Consider the following 26,304-nt stretch of genomic DNA (forward strand, 5'->3'; position numbering starts at 1 on the left):
TATTCTGCGGTTGCCTAGCAACGCCGACTCAGACTCCGTCAGGAGCGTGGACGGCTGCTTTCACTGAAACATATTAGATTAATTTATAACGCCGAGTGAAGCTGTCAGCGTGCTGATTTTCTTTGTCCAAAAAAGTGTCTTGTGTGATTAACAAAAACGTGTTTTTGTTTTCTTTAAAAGACGCCACAGACAGACCCTGAGATTTCGGCTTTAGGACCCAGGTGCGCGGCCGCGAGCAGACACCGGTTGATGAGATGGTCCGCTCGGTATCACACATCTGATTTACCGACAAAGACCGGAGGTTCGTGCAGGACAGAGTAATAGTCGCTCGGTAAACTTAGCAGACTGTGACGGTGGACTGCAACAGACGGAGAGGCGAGAGAGCATTTTTCGAGAGCCTTTGTCCGTCCGCGTCACCCCGCCGCGCCGTGGCAAGAAGCCCCGCCGCCTTGTCTCACCGGCGTCAACCATGAGCCAAAGGTTCACCGTCTCCAAGAGCGACGGCGACCGGCCCCCATCGGACATCCAGGGGGAGGTGAACCAGCTGTTTGAGGGAGACGAGCCCCAGACCAGCAGCGGAGCGGAGGGGGAGTGTGCTGCCGGGGACGATGTGGTGGTGGTGCTGAAAGGTAGGAGAAGCCGGCTTCATTCATACTTCACGCAGTTTGTTAGCTATGAGCTAAATGCTAGCTGTAGCTGACACCACATTTTGTGTGTGTGTGTGTGTGTGTGTGTGTGTGACTGGAATTCTGAACAGCCTGCTTGTGTACAGTCTGGTCAATAACAGGGAAGCAGCCAGGATGCTGCTGCTCCTCCTTACAGGTGCACTGTGCAGAATAGTGACGGCTGCATGCTCTGTGTTGACAGACAACATGGGCTGTGTGGTTTGTTTTCACATGGTCTGTTAAATGTTGCACCCACTCCCACATCATGCATTCAAACATGTTTATTTTTACTTTCTCAGTTTAAATGTCTGCTGCCAGACAGGAGCACATTCACCTGAGGACTTATTATTATTTTTTTTATGAGGATACAGTCAGGCTGCACCCAAGGACTTTCTCTGATAGTCTGGCAGACGAATAATGGGATTATAAATCACTGGATTAATCAGCGGCTCCTATTAGCTATCACCTTTTAAATTAGAGTTTGGCATATGCTGCCAAGAAAGAGAAAAATGTCATTCATCCTACTCATTTAAATCTGCTCATTAGATTACTGTTAATACAAACATTTGATTAATTAATTCATCCAATTTAAACAAAGGACAGACAAAGTACTACAAACCAAACTACAGAAGGGAGGTGAAGCTATATGAGGCTAAATATCAGTCGCTTTATAATCTAAGGGAAGTCACATGGTTCTCTTTGTGAGTGCTGGTTATATTAGACAGGAGGCGAGCAACAAATAATGAGTTTTTGTATGAAAACGTACGTGAGCAAGACCCAACATACTCTGAACTAATTGTTGGAACCATCTGCATGTCGGCCTCTAAACACTGTGACACTAAAATGGTATTTTTCTGACCGAATAGAATATACTTTATTAATCCCTTTGGGAAGGTCCAGCAACAATACACCGATAGTAAGAGCAAGCTTAGCACTAAAAGATGCTAGTATAAAATAGAATATTAAAGAATAAACGATAAGAGGAATTATTAGACAAACATTACACACCAGCGTAGATGGTACAGATGAATTATTGCACATGTGTTGTATCAGCCGGGTTGTACTCCTCCCTCCTTCTCCCCCTCCTGCCGAAAGCAGAGTTTTAAAGCTTGATGGATCAGGGCACTAAGGATAAATATAGGAGAATATTATGTTCGACTTACCAGCAAGACACTTGTAAGATCTGGCAAGTAGCACGTTCATCTTTTGTAAAGGAAATTAAGTCTATAACCACAGGTGCAATGTGTAATGTGACATTTTGCAGTGGGCAGACTGCTGTAGCTGACAGTGCTAACAGGTGTGTCTATGGCACTACTCACCAACCCATATGTTTGTAAGACACATTTTTGTTCTCCTGGGACACCGGTGATGAAAAGGAGACGCTTCTATCTTAATGTGGCGCTAGCAGATTTTATAGGTATTAGCTTGCAAGTTGTTGTCACTTTAATGGCTGATTTTGTGATGGAGTTGTACCCCAGCTTAGTTTTTTGGTGTTTGGGAAATCCCTGTATTCTTCTATAAGCGCCAGTGAACCAAACACGGTCGATCCAACCTCCTTATTTTCACCTCTACAGGAAAAAAAAATGGCAATTTTCTCCAGTGTTCCTCTGAGCAGACCCAGCGGGGTCTTCTGGGAAAGCGGTGCTACCGTGGTTCAATCCTGTCACCAGCTGACCTGATTGAAGTAATCAAGCACCTGTCAGTCACTGTGTGAATCGAATGCAGCAGCACAGAACAAATGGTCGCTGAAAATTCCCATCGGTGCAGGAATGGAAGCCTGCACCATTACCGATGATTAGCATTAGACAAAAGTGCAATCATTCAGCTCCAGTCAAGTGCAAATACTGATTTATCTGCAAATGAATCAATACATTTCATACTGTGCTGCATTAATGACATTTCATATTAATTGGTCAGGCTCCTAAATGGCTTTGCTGGGGCTCTAGATTAGCTGCAACGTATTAAATTAGTCATTTGTTGAAAGCTTTGGAAAAAATCAAAGTACTGAAAGTTCTTCTGATTCACCCTTCACCATCCGGTTGCTTTGACATCACTGGTCGTACCTAGTTTTCATGCCTAAAAAAAAGCACCAGCATAGACAAGTGAATGAATGGAGGAATGCCTCTGCAGCATTTTTTTGCCCACTCACAAGCCCCCACATTGTGTCCATCATTCCTCTGGACAGAAAGATGGCTGTGAGCGGTGCGGTGGTCAGAATGAACGCATCTCACCACCTCCTTATGTTTCTCTCCTAAGAGGAGATGGAGAGGACCTCGCTGACGGTCCCTCCCCTTCACTACAGTATAAATACTATTTCTTGTGGAGACTGGTGCCTCAGCATCCATTTTGCTGGTTGCTACGGCGACGCAGTACATTTTCACTAGAGTTGTCTCACAAATGGTCTTGCAATGAGGTGAAAAACACTTCAGATTGAGCAAGTACCATTATGAAATCAAGCTTTTTTTTCCCCCTTCTTTTTTATTTTAGGTTTATGGCTGGAACTGGTTGCTAGAAAACAACCAGATGTAGAGATACGGTTTATAAAACATTTCTTTCAGCTACTATAAATTCGGTTTGTTTTGTTAATCACAACTCCTGCAGCTTAATGATTATTAATGAACCGTGACAGCTGTAATATGTACATACCAGTATCTTATCATGTGTGTGTGATTTGGGCTCACACAGAGGGTTTGTGTGTGTCTAATTCTGGAATGACGATGTGATTGTGACAATGTAATTACCGTATTCCCTTCTTGCCACGTTATAATTCCAGTATCTACCTCCAGACTTGTTCCTCTTTTTAGCTGTTGGACCAGAGTGTTTTCTAAAATCTTCCCTCCTGGCCTGCACCCATGATCCTGTTTCTATTGATCCAGAGGGAGGTGTGAGCTCAGTCGGCTCAGCCAGTCAGTGCAGTTGCTGATGACTGGCTGCGGCAGGACATAAGATCGTCGTCTAGCTGCCAACTGCCCTCGCTGCCCTTGACCTTGCGGGGCGTGTAAAGAGATATATCTTGGTTAGATCTGTTGGGCTCAGTGGGATGGGCTGCAGATGGGCTCAGGGTGAGGTCGATGTTTCTCAGCAGGCATGATTTGAAGCTTGAAGGTTACAGTCAAGGTATCAAAGTATAATTATTAGCAATATTGTTTCCTGTTCAGAAAAAAAAACGTCTTTGGGCAAAGCTGTAAGCCCCGCTGTGGGGAGGATTTGTAATTAAAGCAGAGCCTGATTATCAGCTGAGGTATATGTGTATCAGTAAACAGAGGCGAGAGCGTGATGTCATTATCCAAGAGGCTACAAAACTGGACTGGAGCATCGTTTTAGGAGGATGTTTGTTCTTCAATGGAGTGGGTGTAACATGACAGGGATGAGAGTCTTCAGGTCCTTGTGGTAAATATGCTTAATAGTTTGTGACGTGCTGTTTTAAGTGGTTCAGGATGGGAGATATCAGGGGGTTTCTGTCATATCCCTGTGAGGGCTATTGGTGAACCAGGGGGAAGATGTGGGGGTTGCACACGTCTGAAGCCACAGATTTACTGTTTCAGCATGGATCATTCAGGTAAAACCCCCACTGGGCCACAGTGACACACTGAGATTTAACCCTTTGGTTACCCTTCTGGTACTAGTATGACATCAAAATGAGCACATAATTGTGGGATGTCATTTCTTAAGGCAAGTTAATTGCCTGGAAAAAGTATGTTTGTTTTCTAAAACATCAATTCATGACATAAATTCAACCTTAAATGGGTCAGTAAACAGTAGATGGCAGCAAGCACAGAAAATAAATGAATAAAACAGATATTTGATGCGTAAGCCCACCTAAGTCTGTTTAAACATTTCCCAACATGTATAGCACCATCTTGTCCTAACAGAGATGTGATGGGTTGGTTGGTGCAGAGGTCCAACAGTAGTTAGCATGAGCTAACCAGCAGCGACAGCTTTGACAATGACTAACCAAGCTAAAGTGATCCAAGAGAGGTCAAGTTATTAACACCACTGTGTGTGTGTGGTCATTTAGTTCACCTCTCAACATCATTCAGCTTTGCTTTGACTATGAGCTCATGGTGTGTTTGTTAATAGAAAAAAGCCGACTTTCCCCTTTAAGATATTTTATTATAAATTTATTCCAACTGGTCTGATCTCGTTATCTAGCAGTAGCTGCCAGAGGCTTATTGTTCCCCCGTGATAATGGACTGTTGGCTGAGCAGTTGGAGGGTTGTTTGTGTGTTTATTCAGGCTTTTCTGGCCCTGAGCTTTAATGAATGCCATGTAAATAACAGACATCCTCTTTGATATAGAGTGGCAGTCCGATAGTGAGCACAGATATCGAGGCACAAAGGCCTATTGTGGATGGCTGCTATTCTGGGTTTAATATAGTGGGGTGGCGGCTGTTTCAGGCCCTCCTGTTAAAGGAACAATGTGGCCACCAGATTAGGATTTTTCGGTCCATCCTCGGAAATCCTTGTGTAATCACAGCTCGCATCTTGTCATGAGAACAGAAACATTGTTTTCATGTATTTTTAACCCCACATTGTATTTGATGTTATTTGCCATCTGTTGTCGACAAAAAGGAATCCAAGACCTCTTTTGTCATTTAAATCCATGATATAAATATTTAAAGAGAAGGGATGATGCAGGGCTTTATTCACCATTGTAAACTCACAACAGCTATAGTAATGCAGTTTGTATTTAACTTTTTTTCTATTCATCTCAATCTACAGATTATTTTCATATTAAATTAGGAAACTTCTTATTATAAGATGTCACATATGATGGCATATTTCATGGTGACGTACTTGAATGTCTTCACTCATACTGATATTGTCATATGTTACCTACAGTGGGAGACAAATTGGCATCCCTACTAGTTTTACTTGGGTAGAACACATTACGTACGTAGTTTATCTTGTACACTGAAAATAAATACCCTGATGTTAATAGTCAATGTGTGTCCTTTTTGTTTGTTTGGAGTCACAACAAGTTTGAGTCAGGTCTCCTGAGGAGTCCCAGCTCTTTCTTCTTGGGTGAATCTCTCAAGTTCCTCCAGATTTGATGGTCTCCTGACAGGGACCCTGGTCTTTAGTCCAGTCCACAGACTTTCATTCAGCTTTAAGGACTTTGTGTAGGTCAGTCAGTAACATTGACTTTGCTCTCCTGGCGGTCATTTTTCACAAGAAGATTGAGAGAAGGTTTTTGTGACGTTGGAGGAGAAAACCACGACAGAGACTGCTGCAGACTGCTTCAAAATATTTAGTCTTCTTTTTTTCATGATTCCAGTCTAAGCTGTGCAGATGCACTGAAGCAGCTGTACAACATTATACTGCCACCGCCGTGTTTCTTTCCTTTCTTTCCTTCGCCACATGACGACAACATTTCTGTGAGCAAAGAGCTCTAGTTCAGTTTCATCTGACCAAATGACTTCCAGTCTGTCTGATCTGTCTCCAAGTTGTCTCTAGAAGACATCAGTCTGGTTTTCAGGTGTCTTTTCTGCAGAAGTGAAGTTGTTGTTCTGTAACCTCTCAGTCCATTCCTGTGCAGGACTAGTGATTGTCTTTTCAGTTCCAGTGTCTTCACTAGTGTCTCTGCATTTGTCCCGGGCTGTAGACACATCTCTCACGAGTTGTCTTTACAGAGCCTTCCAAATGTTTCTCTTCCTCCCTCTGCCAGTCTTGTTTTGCACTGTTTGGCTCTCTTTGAGAAGCTTTAACAACCCTTTTTCTTAAGTCTAAACTTATTTCAATTTTTAATGTTATGCTTACCCAAATGTTATTAAAAATTGTAAAATGGGAAAACATGGTAAAAAAATCATGGTCGGGTTTATGTGTTGTTGCACATATCTTTTACCTTATGTGTCTATATGGATCTTTAATATATGGACAAACATTGCGTTTGTGTATGGGCATGTTTTTGTCATTGCAAAGTTCAGTTTTTCTCTATGAATTGTTCATGTTTGGTTTGTTCTTGGCTCCTGCACGTTTTTCATCTGGCCACAGGAGGGCGCAGAGCCACGTGAACAGTAGCTGTTTCAATCGATGTAAACATTTAGCTGTTGTTTTCTTGTTGAGGACGGTAGATAGGTGATAGTGAATCAGGGCTCCAGACACACCTCTAATTATAAGCTCTTGTAATGTGCTATAAACATAGGACTCATATCAGTTTAATTAGATTTGAATTATATATGACGGAGGTTTTACCTTAGGCCAACTAGCAGATGATTTAAGGTGCTCTTTTCTGCAGTGCCAGGCTTCAGATTTATGGTGGCACACTAATCATAGCTCCAGAGCTGTACTGGTTACAGTGAACATAGGAGGCTGTGAGTTACAGGTCTGATAAGGAACGCATGAATACATGCATTGTGTGCTTGGATTGTTTTTCATAGCACCTGATTAATCCTTTTAACCTAAGACATCTTCATTTTCACTCTACATGCTGTAGGTTTGATGTGTAGCCATCCCGGAGGGATCAGCTGACAGTAAAAAAAAAATCAGACCAAAGAGTCATATTGCTGTGAAGATGGTTCAGAAAACGTTAAACTCTCAGATCACTGGTGCTACCATGGGTGGATATGGTCTTTGTTAACCTACAGCATAGTCTTTCTACTTCAGACTGTGTGCACGTCCAAAAGTGGACATTTGATGCTTCATATTACTCTTTTTCCACAAGAAAATATCGTAGATCACACTCTTTATCCAGGAGAAACATAAATATGAACAATTTAAAGCTGTCAGAATAAAAAGAATCACAGATGCAGTAAGTAAAAAAAAGAAAAAGAGTAATTACTTTTTACTATTTAATGCCTGCCTGCCGGTGCTGTTAAACTTTAAAGGAAATGCTGGAGATAAAAAACATTTAACTCAAGATTTAGATCGAACTCTTTTACACGAAAAAGTGGAAAAGAAAAAGTTGTTTAGCCTTCGAAGTATTTGACGTCACACCTAAGCTGAATATTTTTTATATTAAGTCTGTGTTCCAGTATGTCGTATACAACGTGCTTCAGCAGAGCTGGGAAACATCTTTGACCTTTCACTTGCCTTTCTTTATCTCCTCGGCCGCCTGTCCTCCTCCTGCTGTAATGCCAATAAATGGTAGGAATGTTTACCCTTTGGAGGAGCCATTGATTTGTAATTTAGCTGCCCATTAAATGCCATAGCTTCTGCGACATCACTCACCCCGCTATTCCTTTTTCTGTCAGAGGAGGAACCATCAATACACTGTGGATCAATACAACTCATGCAGCATTACCTATGTACATCCAGTCCCTCTCTAATTTTCCAGAGGAGCTGTTTAAATTGAATCAAATGATCACAGAGACTCCCACAGGCATGTGGTTTGTAAAATGTGGTGACATTGAGCAGACAGCAGAGGGCGGCCTGTGTATTGTTTAAAATGACAGACCGAGGACTGCTGCTGAATGCGTAGGTGTGAATGGAAAACACAGAATAAATGACACCTTGTATAGAAAAATGACAGATGCTGTGTGTCATTTCCCTTCAAAGGCATTCAAAATGAATATTAACTGTAAGGCAGAGCTTGAGGGATTAATTGCTCTGCAGTTAAACTGACATGTGCAATTCTCTGCTCAGACAACAGGGGGCAGCTTTGTCCTTTGTCTTAATCAAAGCTACCAGCATGCATGTATATTTCCTTCAGTGCTAATCGTGTGGTAGAAAACCTGATATAAGAGGGAGAGATCAGGAACCTGCTGAATTACACAACAGTCTGCGTTGCGTGTGACGGACAATGCTTGTTAAGCATCTGGCAAGTGAAGAGAAAGAGGGATGTGCTTTTGTGTGTGTGTGTGTGTGTGTGAGGATGGGAGAAGAAAGGAAGATGAGCAAGGAGAGAGGGAGGGTGTAAACCTTCCTTAGCCCAGAAATCCTCGTGCTGTTATGTAACTGCGTTTGCAAACGGGGGAGGTGTGTGTGTGTGTGTGGTAGGGGTTTGGGACCACTTGATGGAAAGTGACAAAATCCTCCTCACATGCAGGCAGGCTGCAGGGCAGACCGCAGTGACACTAACACGGGAAGAACAGGAGGAGCAGAGCAGCAGCAGGGAGAGGTAGAGCTCTCTCCTCCGCCACGCAACTCTGACAAAAGCACATCCATCACAGGTCCACAGATCGAGTCACTTGGCTTCTTTTCTGCTGTGCACAGCCTGATCTGCAATCTTAACACTCGAGATTTCTATCATTCTGCATCCTGGCCGTCACCACCATAAATATCTTGCACCGATCATAGTCTGACAGGCTCGGTTTTTTAAACATGTTTGGGGGATTTTTTTTTATTATTATTTTCTGTGCAGTGAAATGGGATGTGAATATTTCCTGGTGTTGTTGCATCACTATAGTGTGCACATTTAGTAAGACACCAAGATAATTAGCATAATTAGCATATATGTTCTGAATATTTCGGTGCTGGTACTTTTTGACTAAAGCTTCTGTGGAAGGTTTCAAAAAGATCCCTGTCAGCATCCAGCTTCAGCGTCCCTCCTCTGGATTCCTATAGCTGCACGCTCCTCATCCATATCATCCCTGCACTTATTTATGCATGCATTAATGTAGTTAGCATTACAGATGTGCATCAGGCCTTCTGATCCAAAGCCAAGCAGACGAAGTGATCCTTTTAATAATAAATGCCAAAAAAATGATTTGACACAGGAACTTTTATTGCCACCCTGTTATTAGACTAATCTTTGGTTTGACACTGTACAAGCTTTTTATATATAAACATCATGGACATTTTTTTTTGCTGTTCAAAAGATCAATAAAAACTGGTTTGTTGTTTTCACTGACAAGTCACAAATGGAATCATCACGCGGTTTGACAGGATGAAACACAGGGTTTCTGTGTCTAAGCCTCCGTCTGTCTTGCTTTTTGTCGGTATTGTCTATTTGATTTTTTTTTTGCATTGCATGTGTCACCGTCATCGTATCCTGGTGTTGCAGTTCATTTCATCATTCTGGATTTATTTATTAGTCCTCTGGGATCAGCCCTCAGCTTGGCACCATCGGGGTCTGTGAGCAATCAGGTCTCTCAGGATTCCTCGGCTCACATTTAACAGCTGAACCCAGCGAGGGTTCACCTCACTACACACTGTTGTAATGCTGACCATTATATTCCCAGTAAAAAAAAATATGCTTGGTCATCTAGATTTTTTGAGATATTAAATGGAGCAATGACTGGGGACGAGATTATTGTAAATAGGTCAGTATGATAATTTATCCAACATAGGTTGCCAGAATTAATCACTTCTGGCAGAATGTGAGAGCTGCACAGGCTGGAGTGTGTGTGTGTTTGTGTGTTATTTTGGTCTGATTTGGAGAGCAGCACATGCACCATCCACTGAGGCGATGGAGGCAGAGAGCAGCGGGCCAGAGATGCAGGTCATGGATCCCCATGGGGCTGGGCTGGTATTCAGGAATTATACCAGGCCTTCTGGTCCCTCAGGACGGCGGCACACTGTTCGCCATGTCTGTCTCTCTCTCTTTAGCTAGCTCAGAATTTGGGTCTGGCCGGGGTGTCGGGGCATATTTTGGAGTTTTTGAAAAGGTGAACTGTAAAAGAAGACATATGATGTAAGAGTTCTGCCAGTGGCTATCTGAATTTTAATTATGCACTCTTATTTTGAATTTTCTGATGTGAACTGTAATACTGTTCTTTTTTTTTGGGCTGACAGGCTACCAGGTTAGTTGCCATAGTGCTGCTGCAGGCAGGACAGAGAGGGATGTGTGTGCCTCAGTGGAGCTGTTCCACAGCCCAGTTATTTCCACAGTCCAAAGCTTCTGTCAGCTCGCTGCACCCAGTCGGGGGCACACACTCTCCATCACCATTACCATGCATGCCACTGTTGTGGTGCAATGTCAAGAGGGTGACTGCAGAGCAGGCTGGAGTCAAATGGCAGCTCCACTTAACACTTCTTATTGTTGTTACAGTTCAACACTGCATTTATTATGATTGCCACAAGAGCAATTAAAAAGCAATTAATACGCTTTTCAGTTCAGCGGACACATCGACCCATGTGGGGTTTCCAAATAGACTCAGGAACTACAAGTTGTTTGTAAGAAGTATGTGGAGCAGACGTTAGTCAGACATTTGGCCCGATCACCAGCATCCAACTGCAGAGCATCCATCTGTATGTAAATGTTGTTTTAGCAATATTTATTTTTAGCTAAGGTTTACATTCAGTGTATGTGACGTTAATCCATCCATACATATGTGCATGCAATTTCCCCATTGTGGGACTAATAAAGGTTTCTTAATCTTAATATGTGCATGTATATATACAGACACACACACATAAATACACACACACACACACACACACATAATATAATACATTATATTTCCTATTAAACAAAGTGTGACCCTCAATTTACCCAGCTTTTCCAGTGCCACCATCCACATGACTGCGGTAACAATCAACAACAACAACAATGTTTCCGCCCTTTCTTCTCCTTATATTGTGAAATTCTTATAATGTGTATATGGCAGAGACATCCTTCATTAACCTCAATGATAATAGGATCAAACTGTGATGTACAAAATAAATAATTTGTAGGAAATGAAGGCAGCCAAACACTCTAATACTAAAGAAGCAGGCATTTTTTTTCTGTCCTGCATATATATGACTGTATAACACACTAATGAGCATTATATTGCTGCTGCTGCAGGTTTCTGCCAGTTGTTTAATCATTTTAAATTCTGACTTATGCTATTATAGTGTATATAGTGAGCTTTTATTTATTCATATATTGATTTTATTTAAATCAGGCTTCTGAGAATAGCAGCAATAAACAAAAACCCAAACAGCAGCATGAATGCACACTTAATATGCACACACACACACACACACACACATGCATGGGGTTTACAGATGCATATGCTCACACACTCACTGCTATAGCAAAAGGATTTTATTTATTTCTGTATGTACCAGCAGGCCATGATAATAGGAGCAGGGGTTTTAACATTAGAGCAGCTACCTCCTGAACAGCCAAGCAATAACGCAGCACAGTAGTAGTGTGGCTGATTTCTTTCTCTGTCCACTTAAAGACAACTGGATGTTTGGAAATTACTTGAAGTCGTACTGCTCTGTAAACCTTAACATGTGAGTTAAAAAGATGTTAACGCGACTTGACATGCCGTGCTCCTTATAAATAAATATGTTGACTTCTTTTAGACTGAGGCAGCGCCAAGCTACTTGATTTAGTTTGGACAAAAAATAGAACAGAGCATCGCAAGAGGTGACACAGCTACTGTTTTTTAAAAAACTTTAAATCATTTATATGAGCTAAAACTGGAATAAAAGATGCACAGATAATCACCATCACACAGACAATAGTTTGTCACGTTTACCATCAGTTGTTTATGCGTCTTCCACCCTCTCCAGTTCATAAATGTTACATCTCCTCAACTCACCAGCCTCGACTGGCCTTGTCTGTTTATCACTTTGGTGGGTTGTTCGTGTGTGCTCAGCTCGTACTGTAATTATGATCTTTAGAGCTCTTGAAGATAGGCCAGGCTATCTTCAATAACGTGCTCTGAACTGTATGAAGGGAAAACATGTAATTTCAAGCTTTAAGGTAAGCTAAGGTGCAACAAACAAGACAGTGAATGTGAAATAAAGGCTGTTTAAAGCTGTGAACAGATCAGGTCACATGAGGGATAGATGATGGTACGTAACCTCGGTTTTATACAGATTTCAGCACTTATTGAGCACCATGACGACATGTATCGACCATGTCAGTATACAGTAAACAAAGTAAACAAAGCATTAGTTTGGTCTGTGTGGATTCCAGCGATTTCCAGGGGGCTTCATGAAGACTTATGAAGAGTTATGTATAATGCAGTATCTGACTGAAGAGTTTCTTTAAACAGGTTGTTTTGGGTCCAGAAGTGGGGTCCACCCTCAACAGGTTGTCAGTGTGTATTTGCAAGGCTTACACAGAAGAACACTTTTAGACTTCATGCTAACACTCAACCTACTGCCAATGAACCTGCCATGCATGTCTTTGGAATGTGTGAGGAAGCCAGAGCACCTGCAGAAGACCCAGAAAGGCCACAGCCATGCAGTAGGTCCAAACCAGGAACCTTCATGCTCTCAGACACTGCTCCTTTAAAAACAAAAAAAACAAATCACCAAAATACAAAATAATTTTCTTATTTATTATCAACCTCCTAATTTGTCTCAGCAGCTTTGGTTTGTTCTCATATCACCTCCCTCCTGTCTTTCCCTCCATGTATTCCTTTTCTGATTGAACCTAGTTCTCATGGCCACTATCCATCTTTGGCATCAGTCCCACAGTTGCTCTAAGAGTGGATTGAGTCATGACATGTCATTAATCCTCTCCCTTTTATTCCCTGTCTTTTGTTTCCTCGCTTTCTCACCTTCCCTTTTCATGTCTTCGTGACCTTCGTTTTATCTGCCTGCCAAAAGCCGAGCGCTTCTGGAGTTGCTGTAATGACGAGTGTTTGAAGAAAGCACATGATGATCCTCTCCGTCCGCAGTCATTTGTTTTCTCGCCGTGTGCTTGTTGTCAGCCAGGTAAACTGCAGATATTACAACTCTGCTGTGTGCATGATCTGTCTTCATCACAAGTCCACCCGATGGGTAGTTAACGCCGCCTCTCAATCATTTTTAAGTAGGATTTTCACACTTTTTTTGCTTGTGTCCAAATTTCTCTCTCTCTCTCTCTCTCTCTCTCTCCCACACACACACACACACACATACACACACACACACACATACACACACACCTCCCTTCTGTCTCCCTCTCTCTCCCTCGTTGTGTTGTGTTCATTCAGCTCGGGGCCACTTTACCTGTCTGGCCTGCTGAATGGATGGTAAAAATCACTAGTGTGTGAATGGATGTTTGGTTGGCTTGCTTTGTTAATGGTGTGTGGAGAGGATGATAGGTAGACTGCGCCGCCTGCATTTCGTGCGTGTGCAGTCAGAGAGTGTACAGATGTGTGTGTGTGTTGGTTGTAGCAGCAGGTATCAGGACTGTCTGTGAATGACCAGGTGAAAGGAGGAAAATACATCTTGGACTTTAGCCATTATGGTCTAACCCCCCCACCCCCCAACACCATTGTCAGCAGCATAAGCTAAAGCTAGATGGATGGCAAAAAGCCTTATTGAGCACCCCCCCCCTCTCTCTCACACACACTCTCTCTCACACTCACAGGTTTGCTTATGTTCTCTCCATCCGTATGCAATGCTTCTTGTTCTCTTTCTGCCTTTTGATAATGCATTTTTTGCCACAGCTGTTACCCCATCTCTCTCTCTCTCTCTCTCTGTCTCTCCCCCTCTCTCCTTCCTCTCTTCTCTCTATCTATCTTTCTCTCTCTCTCTCTACCCACCCCCTCACTCTTACACCCTCTCTCCCCTTGGTTTTGGTGCATTGCAGTGGCTCCACCACCACATTGGAGACACAACAGCCTTGGCAAACGAGGTCTCTCTTTCTCTCTCCGTCTCGCTCTCTCTCTCTCATGTGCACACACGCACACACTTTCTACTTTCTTTTCTCTTATTTTAGCCCCAATTCTCCATCTCTTTTACTTTTGTTCTCTCTCAAGGCTTATCGAGAGCGAGAGACAAAAGCCTTGAGAATGAGTCGAACAGCATCCTCAACCATTTCCATATCAAAACCACTTTCAATAAAAGGCACAAACACCATCCTTTGCCCTAATTCTTACTAGGAAGACTTGCACATTTCTACAGGCACACACATCACAGTCTTCAAAAACCCTCTCAAATAAGTTGCAAGGCAGCCACCTTTTTCTGTTTCTCGTGATGGATTACTTTCTGATTTCCACGGAATAAAGACACTTCTGAGATGGGAAGGCCAAGACTTTTGTAAGATCGGCTGTTTGTGTCATCTATCACACCTGAGTGCACACCACAGGAGGTGCTTTAGCACATCGATCCAGCTCATTCTGCTTCTGATTAAACATATATTTGACGAAGGATCCTTCAAGTATTTTACTGAGCTATCAGTGAAAACCTTTATATGATGAAACAATAGGTCATTATATGTTGTCCTTTGTAGTTTATTTGCAAAAAATGTGGTTCAAGACTCTAATTCCTCTCTCCCCTAATTTAGTGCAGACTTAACTGGCTCATAATTGTCTGTAATTGTACCCTATATTGTGAAGAGTAAATCTGTTTTTGTAATAGATGGTTGTTTTCTGTGGTATGACTCACTAACTTCTTTTTCAGAGTAACATGTTTCCCATTTCACTTGTGCTGATTTCTACTTGGCATATTGGAAAATGTATGGACACTGTGGTGCTCTGATGTCTGTGTGAGACTTAATATAAATATACGAAGCTCTTTGCAGCTTTTATTAGCAAAGGCACCTCTCTGTGTGTTGATGTTATTACACCAGTCTGACTGGACCCCCCTCTGTTGAGGCTGTTTATGTATTTCTAGCTGGAGAGCAGTAGTGCCATTAGAGCTGCTCAGCAGTGGTTATGGAAGTCATTGTTAACTGTGGTGTAGCCCACAGGGTGGTGTATGAGTAACCAATCTGAGTTCACACATTGAAATCAGTATGACTTCAATACATTTGTAAATTACTAAGAGCTTAACATGCAGCATGTTGTTAACTTAGGGCGTATCGACACATTGTTGCCGTTATTTTCTGTGTTAATCAGAATTGGAAAAATACGCTAGATTTAAAACAAGTGAAAAAGAGAACAGGAGGAGTCAGACGACACTGAAGTCACATAAGTGAGCTCAATATCAACAGGTCTGAAGAACAAAAACCATAATTTTATGTCAGCTTGTCCTCATCAAGGAACATGAGGTTGATATTTTCAGTCCTTGAACGTGCGTTGTTGGTGTGTTTTGAGGCAAACTAAATTACATATCCCCTTACCCTCTCTGATGCCTAGTACCGTACTTCAATGCCCGGTTTACACTCTGCGATTTTGGGCTGTCCCAGACGAAAGACGAGCATCGTAGGAGAATCGTGGAGATATCTTTGGTCGTGGCTCTAAATATGTGGTCTTACGTTGCACTGTGAGACAGGTTCAATGACGGCCATTGTTAGCGTCTTGCGACCAAAGATAAGCTGAGATAAAATTCTAGCTGTGTCAGAAATGTAGGTGACAGGTCTCACAGTGTGACAGCTGCTACGACCTCTCACTCCGCATCCACGTGTTCGTCCTCCTCGCATGTTGGCATACGTCATAACCTGTGATCGCCTGCGCTTCAGTAAATGGTCGTCGTACAATCTGTACGCATCAAACTTGACGTCGTACCAAAGTTTATTAGATTCACGTCGTGTAGTGTGTCATGCAATGGTCTTATAAGATTGATAAAAATCGCACAGTGTAGAGGCCATAAGACAGTGAAAATGAAACAGCGTGTGGTGTCAGGGGACTGAAACCACAGACTCCTGCATGATAGTCTGCCATGCTGCCTATACCCCCCTCCCCATCCCCAGTCTGCTTACTAGAGCAGTGTTTTGTGGATCATATGTTCTGTTTTATTGATCAAATGTGACATTTTGCTGTGCATCCATGTGGACCCTTAGCATGATTACAAGATAACCATGTGTCAGATCTGGGGTATGTATTATCGACCAAATGTTTTGTGAGGATGTGTTATTTTATGGCTGGCACTCAACCTTGAGTTTAGTGTAGACTGAAGACTGAGATCTTTGAAATGAAATGTAGTTTATAGCTACAGAAAATATAATATAACATGATTTCAACTAAACTGGCTGCAATAAAGGACCACGCAGAGCAAAGAATTCTTAGATTAATGTTCAGCTGCAAAGGTCATATTTTACTAAAAAAATTAATTCTTTAGGAAAACAGTACACAACATCTATTATTCCTGGGATTTGCCTTTTGGGAGCCTGTTAACCCACTCCTGCCACAGGCATGGAGGACGAGGCAAACCCAGTGTGAAGCATCCCTTGCTATCATCCATGCTATTTAAGGCTAGCACTCCCACTTGTGAAAACCCACAGCAGCAAAGCCTGTGATTTAGAATTCCGTGCATGCGTTACATAATGCTTTTGTCTTTCATGCATGAACTCCTCTCCAGGCACAGGCATAGTTTATTAATGAAAGGGATTGCATGATTGGGAGGCGCCTGTCTGTGCGTGTGTGTGCACTGTGCAATCTCCTCACGTGTGTGTGTGTGTACAAGTGGGAGGAGGTTGTGGGGAATCCTGTGTGCTTGACAAGAGAAGCTTGACAACATGGCCACCCACAGCCATGAAAGGTCAGGGTTTGTCTTCCCTAGGAGACCGTATAATGGCCTGTCAAAGTTGCGTGGATTACACACGTATGCTGAATGACATGTGACATGATGTGTGCACTGACTGAGCGCCCCATTAAGTGCTGCAGTGCAGAAATTAATAACAAAGACTTATTATCGGCTGCAAAGTTGTGTTGTTGTAGTAATGTTGCTGCCTTGTTTCCTTATGTGAATTATTCATGTTCATCCTGTCTTGTCAAAGGTGACTGTAATCTGAAAGTAATAGATGACATCAGTGGGGATTTACAGAGAAAAGTTTGCCTCCTTATCTTTTTGGAGCATTAAATAATGCATATGCATGTGTTTGCATGCAGGTTTCTTCCTATAAACGGTGGAGTTTGCTCGGGGGGGGTTAGACTCTGGGTCTAAGCACCTAGAGACACACACAAAAAAACTGAATTAAAACTGATTTGTTTTCCCCCATGTCGAACATGTGCAGTCGCTTGCTAACTTCTGGTCCAAATTGATAACATGCCTGTCGTGCTCGTCAGCAGCTTATGCTGAAGCCATCATCTGCCATCTCCAGCCAACACTCAGGTTAGAAGCGGGGGCCTGTCTTGGCCAGAGTTGAGTTTTAATTGAAATTGATTTTGTCTCTGTAATAGATGGGCAATGTTGCATAGCTGCCTGCAAATCTCCCATAGTGTCCTAATGGTTTTTGAAGCCGTCTAAAAGTCATAACAAAACGACCACTCTGGTTAACCTGCTCTTCTGATGGAAGTGTAGGCTGAGAAACACAATATTATTGCATTTTATATTAATCTCCTCAACATCGGTTAGCTTCGATGGCTATGTGTATATTTAATGAAACCATTATTTCAGATGTAACTGTTCCTCCACTCCTCATTTCATTACCTTGGCCTCCATATCCTTCACTCTCTCCCTCTGTATGTGTGACTGTTCACTGTCTGTGTAGGTGTGTATCACTGGAAAATTGCCTGCCTTTTCTTCCCTTTAAGTGGCAAAGCAGTGATGAGGCGTTGAAGTGTGTGGAGGCTTGTCCTTCGGCATTAGGCTCAGACTGAATGCAATTGTCCAGGCTGTTTGTGTACACCTCTAATTGAATTGAACCAGACCAATTGAACCCCCAAACTGCTTTCTATTGAGTTAGGTGTGGAGGTGAGTGTATTTATCACTTTTTTTGGCCTTCCTGAAAAGAAAACCACTTGTTCTACCTCATACTCAGTATTATGTTCCATCAAAGGCAGGTTGACACCACAAACATCAATAGGATGGGTGCCGCCACTGTGTCGACATTGATGGCTTCCTCACTGATGCCTCAGAAAGCTCAACACAAGCCTGGTCTTTTTTTTTCTTGGCTAAAGATCTTGTCAGCCCTAATCCCCCTGTGCTATGGATTGGACTGTTGAATCCCAATATTGTGGTCAAACATTTTGTTTTCTCATTCTTCTAAGAGAATCGAGCGTGCAGAGTGCCTCACATTTTCCTTCTCTTTGCTCATCTTTTCTGTTACTCAGGGAAGGAAATCAGCGTCAACGTCACAATTTGCTATTAATGGCTGTGCTTAGGATGCCGTGTAGTCAAGGAAACCATTTAAAATAGATGTGCATTTTTTACAGTGGAAGGTTTTTGTGCTGGGACTGATTTGAGTGATGCGTGTAAAAGGCGAATCCCCTAAAATCAAGGAAAACATGGATGTCACTTCAGTGAAGTTCCTCTTTTCTTTGGACCTTTTTTGTGATTTCTGGCTTCTTCTTCTTGGCTGCGAATGAGATGTGGGAGAATATCAGAGTGATTCATCTCACTACTGTGGTATCTGGCTCATCCTGTGTGTAGGATCCCGGCTCCAACGTCACACTGAGAGCTGCACCTTCAGAGATACAAGGGATAGTTCAGTGTATGTAAATCCAGCATAGTAATCTCCAACCAGATACATTTCACTTTAAATGTTTATGAGTCTGTTTACCAGACTCAGGATGCTCCCATGCCTCTCGATGTTGGGAATTTTTATTGCATAAATGTACCCAGCAGCTGCAGAAACTGCCTCCATTTACAAGATGATGTAGTTCAGTCCTGCTTCCAACAAATCCGCAGAATCTCAGAACACCTTGAGACTGTTATTCATGCATTCGTTTACTCTCCGTCTGGACTACTGTAACTTACTCTCCTCGTTCTTATCACAACAAAATTTACAAAACCTCTTCCTGAATGCAGCAGGTAGACTCCTCACCAGAGGCAGAAAAAGAGCAGCCTCCCTACTCTGGCTTGTTGCTAGTTTTAGAATTGATTTTAATGATTTTTAAAGCACGCTGTGGACTCGCTCCCAAATACATTTCTGATCTTCTTTCACCTTTCTGCCCATTAAAGGGGAGTTTTTTTTTTTCTTGCCACTGTTTGCCTTGAAGTGCTTGCTCTTTGGTCAGGCTCTAGGTCTCTGTAAAGAGACAATTTTCACCATAGAAGATACACAAATAAACTTATAAGTACGCTTTTGGCTGGCCTCAATGTGATTGTGCTCATATTGGCTTTTATTATCTTTTATTTAAGACATACTTGCTTTGTTAGAGTCAGGTTTTAGTGTCACATCTGTAGAGTATGGTACATTTAAAGCTTCAGTCCTTCCACCATCTCCTTCCTCAGGCTGTTTATCACCCCTGAACAAACACAAGTTAATTAGTGAAAGCATAAGTTGATGCTGTAATTAATGAGCTGTTAAAATCTCTGAACGTCTCCTGACTTTGACACCTCGAAATAATTTGATATGCGTTTTTCCCTCGTGCATCTATAAGAGGCTTATGCATCCACCAAACATTGATTTGATATTCTCCACTGACACGTGCGCGCTGTGATGGTCATGCTTGTAATCCTGTTCGCTAAATATGCTTAGCTGTGAAAGCAGATTAAGACATGGCTGTGTTTTCTTGGCCAGATATTCCCACTGGACTGGGTGATCTAAGCAAGAGCTGGCCAGTGTTGTGTTTATGCATGACCTAAGGCTGATGTTCAGTCAATAGATGTTGAAATATGGGCTTTATTCATGTTATTGTTTTGCAGGTGAATGGTCATAGTTTCGAGGCAGTAACTTGAAATAGTACATTTACAGTTGTGTTATTGTGGGGCACAGATTTGTGTGTGTTTTATGTTTTCCTTTGATATCATGTTTAGTAATCGCAGCATCCTACTGCTAACTGCTGATGGAGGATAAACATACATAACTCCTTCAGAGAGTGCAAGACAATTTGTTAGGAGCTAATACAGCATGTAACGAAAACCATAGAGAGCATATAGCTACGTATAGAGTGCCCGACATCGTTTCTGAAACTCCGGCATTAAATCTCAGCGGGAATATAAACCCATTGCTCATTCTACCTAAACTCCAAATACAGGCAAGGACGTGGAGCTAAAGCAGGAAGCACGCACTATAAGTTAGCACATGCCTTTCACTCAAATTGCTTTCACGCTGAACTTTTCAATAGAGACCAAAACTGTTTTGTAACAGGCTGTAAACATGTTTTTTTTCTGTTGGCCATCTTAACATGGGAGTCTATGAGGATTGACTCACTTCTGGTGCCAGAACCTAGAGGCTGCTGGGTGAACAGCAATTTCAATGTGGTAACCGCCTGATCTGAGAAATGAAGCCTATGTATGTATGTATGTTAGGAACAGCTTTTGCTCAGATTTTACCATGAACAGGAACACTGTGTAAAGTTGTTATAATTTCACTGTTGAATGTGAGAAGGTACTGTTCCTCTCTGAAGGTGACTAAACCTGTCTGGGTTCACGGTGCACCTGTAAAGATGAAGCACCATACAGCTGATGTCATCCTGTCTAAGCTGTGAGGACTGCCCCAGCCATCAACTATAAACTATGAGCACGTCTTGGAGTATGATGCTAGATGTCACATCTGCAGCAGATGTCATCCCCGCTTTCTTTGTCAAACTGTTTCCTATGTGTAGTTTTACCATAGACTGCTGTGGGGGGGCAAGGTGAGAGGAGCATGCATGTACAGGAAGCATAAAGAGGGGCATTGGACTGGAAGAGGGCAAAGCTCTGGCAGTGGGCACCACAGCCTGGCACACAAACCGCCAGGCAGCCAAGTGGAAAAGGGCAGTCTGGTGAATCTGGGCAGAGAAGTATTACTGAGTGAATGGAAAAGGCACAAACATTTGGTAAATGGAGGAGGCTGTGAAACAAATGTGAATGCAGGATGGATGCAAATACACTGACATGCATTGTATGCTGTGTGTAAAGACGTAACGGAGAGGAAGCCTATTTGGTCATATGGTCAATCTACATTTTATACTAAGAGTCAGGCTGAACTCTCTCTGCTCCCTAGACGAAAATCGGATCATGCTTAGTGTAAGAGCTGTCAATAGATATCCGATTACTCGCAAATCTAGCTCCGCAAATTGGGATTGAAAGTCAAATGCTAATGTTTCATCATGTCGGATCACATCAAACATAAACGGAGCCGGCAGGACTCACAGGCGTATGGAAAAAACAATCCCTCAACCCCTGCTTACAGTGCATTAAAGGCAAAGGGCCATAAATATGGGCTATCAGCATGGGGCCAGTCAATCCACACACACACACACACACACACTCATACTCATTTATACACGCAGCAGAAAAAAACATTGCAGCGAATCCATGCTGTTATTTACACATATGACACAAGGATAAAACGGCAAGCAAGATGAGAAAAGAAAGGACAAGAGAGAGAAACGGAGAGACTGGCAGACCCACTACTTGCTATATTGGACAGGAGTGCCGTTGCCATGGCAACCAGCAGCCCTCGATTGGTATTTGGAGCAGCGAGTGGAATTACTGCAGAGGATTTGATGTTCAGTACACATCTGGGGTCAGCTAATATGGCACTACAATCAGCTACTCTCTTTTTTTTTGCTCGCTGCACACCACCACACTTCCAATCCCTTGTTTGGGACACATCGGCTGGCGCCCAAGCCACCGGCGTTAAAATCTCTCACAGAGTGCCAGATTAACCAGCAGCGCCGCTCAGCCTGACAGATGTTTGTGGTGCAGCGTACAACGTCGCAGCCAGCAGATGTGTTGTGCTCGCGTAGATATCACACCTTTTATTGGCTTTGTGGGAAATTGTTTTCTTTGTGTCCAACCTTTCTAAAGCTGCAGAGTTCAAGGTCAAAACTAGAGCAGTGAATAAAAGAGCAGACACAGCACGCTATTATTAATGTGATGTTTTTACTGTAGTGCAATTAAATGATGATAATATATATTTTTTATATTGTGCATTGTGTGCTTTAGCAATCAGCTTTGGCTCTGTGATTGGGTCTCATTTAGTGTGTGCAGTCTGATTGAATGTGATGGTCTCTAACCACTGAGGGTCATTTTAACACAGTGCAGGCAAACATGTCACAAAAGGAGAGGGAAGTTAACATGCTTTATTACAGTCTGATCAGGTCACCAATCTCGGACTTGCAGCACTGCTGTTGCAACAATGTAATTTCCCCATTGTGGGATAAATAAAGGGTTTCTTAATCATAATCCTAATCTGAAAATAATAATAACACACAGGATTTAGGGCCCTATAAAATCTGTTTTATTCTTTCCCAAAGTCTTTTTCATTTAAATTTTGGGGAAATCTGTTTTTCACAGTATAGTTTTTGGGCTTATTTTACTACCAGAAACGTTGTGTTTTTAATGTAAATGACTAAATTGAATAGAAACTAACTTACATTTATTGAGGTGATGTTTTCCACAATATGGCAACATACAGTATCAAAAACAAGCAGCAAGTGATGAAACTTTAGTTGACTTATTATAAAACAACCAAACATTTTAACTTCAAGGGGAACTTAAACAAGTTATTTCAGCTGTAGTTAGTCCCTGTGAGCTCCCCTCTCTACAAGTTTCCCACCTACTCACCTCATCTGTCCAATAACTGTTAATATGTTATATGTGCTTATTTTAATTCTCTTGTATCGTTTTTTTTTATCTTGTCCTACTTTTAATTCTACTGTGTCTGTAGTAGTAGTAGTAACGTCATTTTCCCACTGTGGGACAAATCTCAGTCTTAAATAATTTCCCCTCAGGGATAAATAAAGTTATTCTGACTCTGATCAGAGACATCACCACTGAAATACATGATTGACAGCCTCTGTGTTGAGATCAGTGAGTGTCTGTCTGTCTGTGAGGAGCTCCAAACAGTAGTTAGTATCTTTAAGTTCTTCAAGTTTCCAGTCGACGGAGTGTTGATAGAATCTGTAAAACAGTTCATGTGGCTCACAGAAGTCGTTCGGGAACTGCTCGGCTCTGTACTGAGGGGCGCAGAGTTTCACAGTTTTTTTTCGGTGACGAAGACAGAGCTGTATGCAGCCGCTTCACCATGGTTACAGTGTTTTGAAAGGGGCGGGGCTCAGTCTGTGGAAGGGGCTTCTTGTGCCACCTGGATTAGCTTCCCTCCATGCAGTTTTCCCCGGACATACGTTCCTCTTACACACGAAAACAGCGCGATAATTCTGCGATATAGGGCCCTAAGGACTGTTTGATGTTCCTATTATTATGATGAACATGGCAGCAAATGTTAGGTTTAATGGTTTACATTTTTCTGTAGTTAAATTACTGACAAAGAACTCAACGTTGTTGGTATTAGCCTAGACGTTTTGCATGAAGCTGAAGATTCATATGATTACAAATGGATGCCGATCCATCTTTCCAGGTGTCAGCGCCGGTCGATCCTCATCTATAGCCACGAGCTTTGGGTTGTGACTGACCCCATGAGATTGTGAATAGAATATAAGTGGCCGATGCAAATTTCCTCTGCAGGATGGCTTTTGGTAGAGATATGATGTGTGCTCGGTCACTCAGGAGGGGATCTGTGTAGAGTCCCTGCTCTTCCATGTTGAGCCAGTTAAGGTGGTATCTGGTTAGGATGCCCCCTGGAAAGCCCCCTGGAAGCCTCCCTACTAGTGAGGTGTTGCCAGCATGTGCAGGCCTCAGGGATTAGCAAGAACACGTTGGAGGGATTATAAACTGGAAACACCTCACATCCTCCAGATGAGCTGGAGGAGTCAGCTTGGGGAGAGGGAGTTCTTGGTCTTCCTGCTTTGGCTGCTGCCCCCCGTGACCCAACACCAGATAAGACGGAAGAAAATGGATGGATGGATGTAAACATGTTTACGTTCGGTATAAAGTTGAACATGGAGGTCTGTGGGGATTGACTCATTGGCCCCAGGCCATGGTTTTGTACACAGGGCTTCAGTTCTCAGCCCTGGAGCCTGCTGCTTGTGCATCCGTTCCCTCTTCCCTGCATGTCTCATCTACTTACTGAATGTAGGTTTAGCCAAGTCACACATTAAACCCCTTAACAAAAACAAAGTATTTTGAAAGCAGACCCTTCCTGCTGTGCCCACAGTAGCAGCAGCATAGCTGGTGGCATCACCTTGTAGCATTTGTGATTTGATAAACAAGCTTTATACATTTGTGTAATGATGTTTTTTTGTGCAGGGCATGCTCCACTAAACAGAACTTCAAATAAATAGCTTTTTGAATTTCACACTCTTATATCCCTCTCTCTCTCTCTCTTGCTATTCTATTCACTGGTTTAAACTTTTAACTTTGGCTGCCTTCTTTCTTTCTACTTGAGCTGATAAATCTGCTAAAAGGGTTCAGTGTCACACCAGCATTGTCATTTAAATATTTGAATGTTGGTTTCACTTCCAGCGGGGGGAAAAAAAGAGGATGGCAAGCACTTTAGGAGAATATTTTTAGCCTCTGGTTGTAGATCTACCACACAATTTCCCTCCCCTCTTACACGCATGTTGTACACATGGGTATACACACACGCACACACACACATTCACACGGTGCTTCAAAGTTTATGTAAGCCACAGAACGTTACAGAGAATAAGGAAGACGAAAATGTGATGATTTTGCAGTCTATATGGATTCTGTCTATCCTCAAGTGCTTCATAATCTCAACTCAAGACACCACATTCAAAGGAACATTCACTCGAGAGCACCATGCGAGACCCACATACATTAAGCTTCCATTTAATTGACTGTTTTTATTAGAGATGTTATTACTGGTTTGTCTACCTTTTCACTGAGAGGAATTCCATCATTGTTTTGTGGTGTGATAAAGAGAAAGGATGATTAGTTTAGAACTGAGTGGCTGCAACATCTCCCCCATCATTTTTTGTAAACTGAACAGGGTAAACAAACTCATTCAGGAACATAATGCTCGTGGCAATCAATTTTCCACAAGTAAAGCTCAAACAAAGCGCGAGAGCTGTCGCTGCTAGCATTCATCAAAAAGGCTGAAACACACTGCCATTGTTGATTTTGACATGGATTAGGTTTCCCAGTTTGTGGAGTGTTATTTATTTATTTATTTTTTTACTGGAGTGCGTGGAGTCTGACGAGGCACAATTTTGATTTTGACTTTGACTTTGGGATCAAAGTAAAGGTTCGTTTTCTGAAATTACATCAGTGGTTTATAAAAGAAAGATGCAAAGAAAGAAAATCTGGACAGATTTGAAGGCATTTTTTTTTATTCCTTCCTTCCTATCCTGTCATCTCCTTTCTTCTCAGCTGCCTGTCCATGGGACCTCTATTCCCAGCCTACTCTTGACCATTGGTCACATGAATGTAATTTATTGCTTCCCAGATGCGTTGAAGAAGAGAATATTAATATATTTTAGTGAACGTGAACAGTTTTTTAAAACAAATATTTAAACGTAACATGCGGAATAAATGGATTTTGCTGAAATATTACAACGTTAGCTTGTATAACTGCGTGTTTTGGATGAATGAACTGTTCAACACCGGGATTAACGCCAACCAATCAGATTAACAAAAAACAAACGGCAAAGTGAATGTGAGTTTGTAAATTAGTCCAGGTGATGCACAAAGCTACGTTAAGCTACGTTTACTCTGCTTTTTTTCTGCAGTATTTCATTAAAAAAATGTAGCTTATGACCGCCTGGTAATGTGATGTAACGCTTGTTGTACCGAGAGCTTTTTCTTTTTCCTGGCACGAAATGTAATTTATAAGGTTTGCTGCCTGTTGAATTTAAAAGAACGAAATGTACCTGTATTCATGCACAGTACAAAGTGTCTTAGACGGATCCGCGGGGATCTGTGTTATACAATGCATTTCTCCCCTGTGTGAATATTTGATAGAGAGAAAGAGCTTACTGCATATCCCTGTGTCTCTGTGGATACAGTGGGGATAAAAGCTCCACATTTCTCCTCTCACTCCTCTAAAGCCCGAGTGGTCTTGTAATGCTCTCCTTTCTGCGCTCTCTCATGACTCTGTGCGCGTTTTGACCCTTCAAATATTGACATTTTTTTTTAGTATAAACAAGTGTTAAAAAGGACTAAACATCATTAGTCACTGTCACAGAGACGGGGTGGTTAATAAGAAA

The 26,304-nt window shown here is 42.2% G+C and overlaps 1 protein-coding gene across 2 annotated transcripts in view; it reads left to right on the top strand.

Annotated features, from left to right (window-relative positions):
* Positions 1-469: 469 nt before the first annotated feature.
* Positions 470-26,304, top strand: part of LOC114435587 (solute carrier family 12 member 5-like) — a 129,905-nt gene continuing 104,070 nt past the window's right edge. For both annotated transcript variants that reach the window (XM_028405378.1, XM_028405379.1), the window contains exon 1: positions 470-629. In XM_028405378.1, the coding sequence (XP_028261179.1) occupies positions 470-629 (160 nt within the window). The remainder of the gene's footprint in view (positions 630-26,304) is intronic.

The sequence above is a fragment of the Parambassis ranga genome, chromosome 5 (genome assembly GCF_900634625.1).
Source record: "Parambassis ranga chromosome 5, fParRan2.1, whole genome shotgun sequence".
Taxonomy (NCBI): Eukaryota; Metazoa; Chordata; class Actinopteri; family Ambassidae; genus Parambassis; species Parambassis ranga.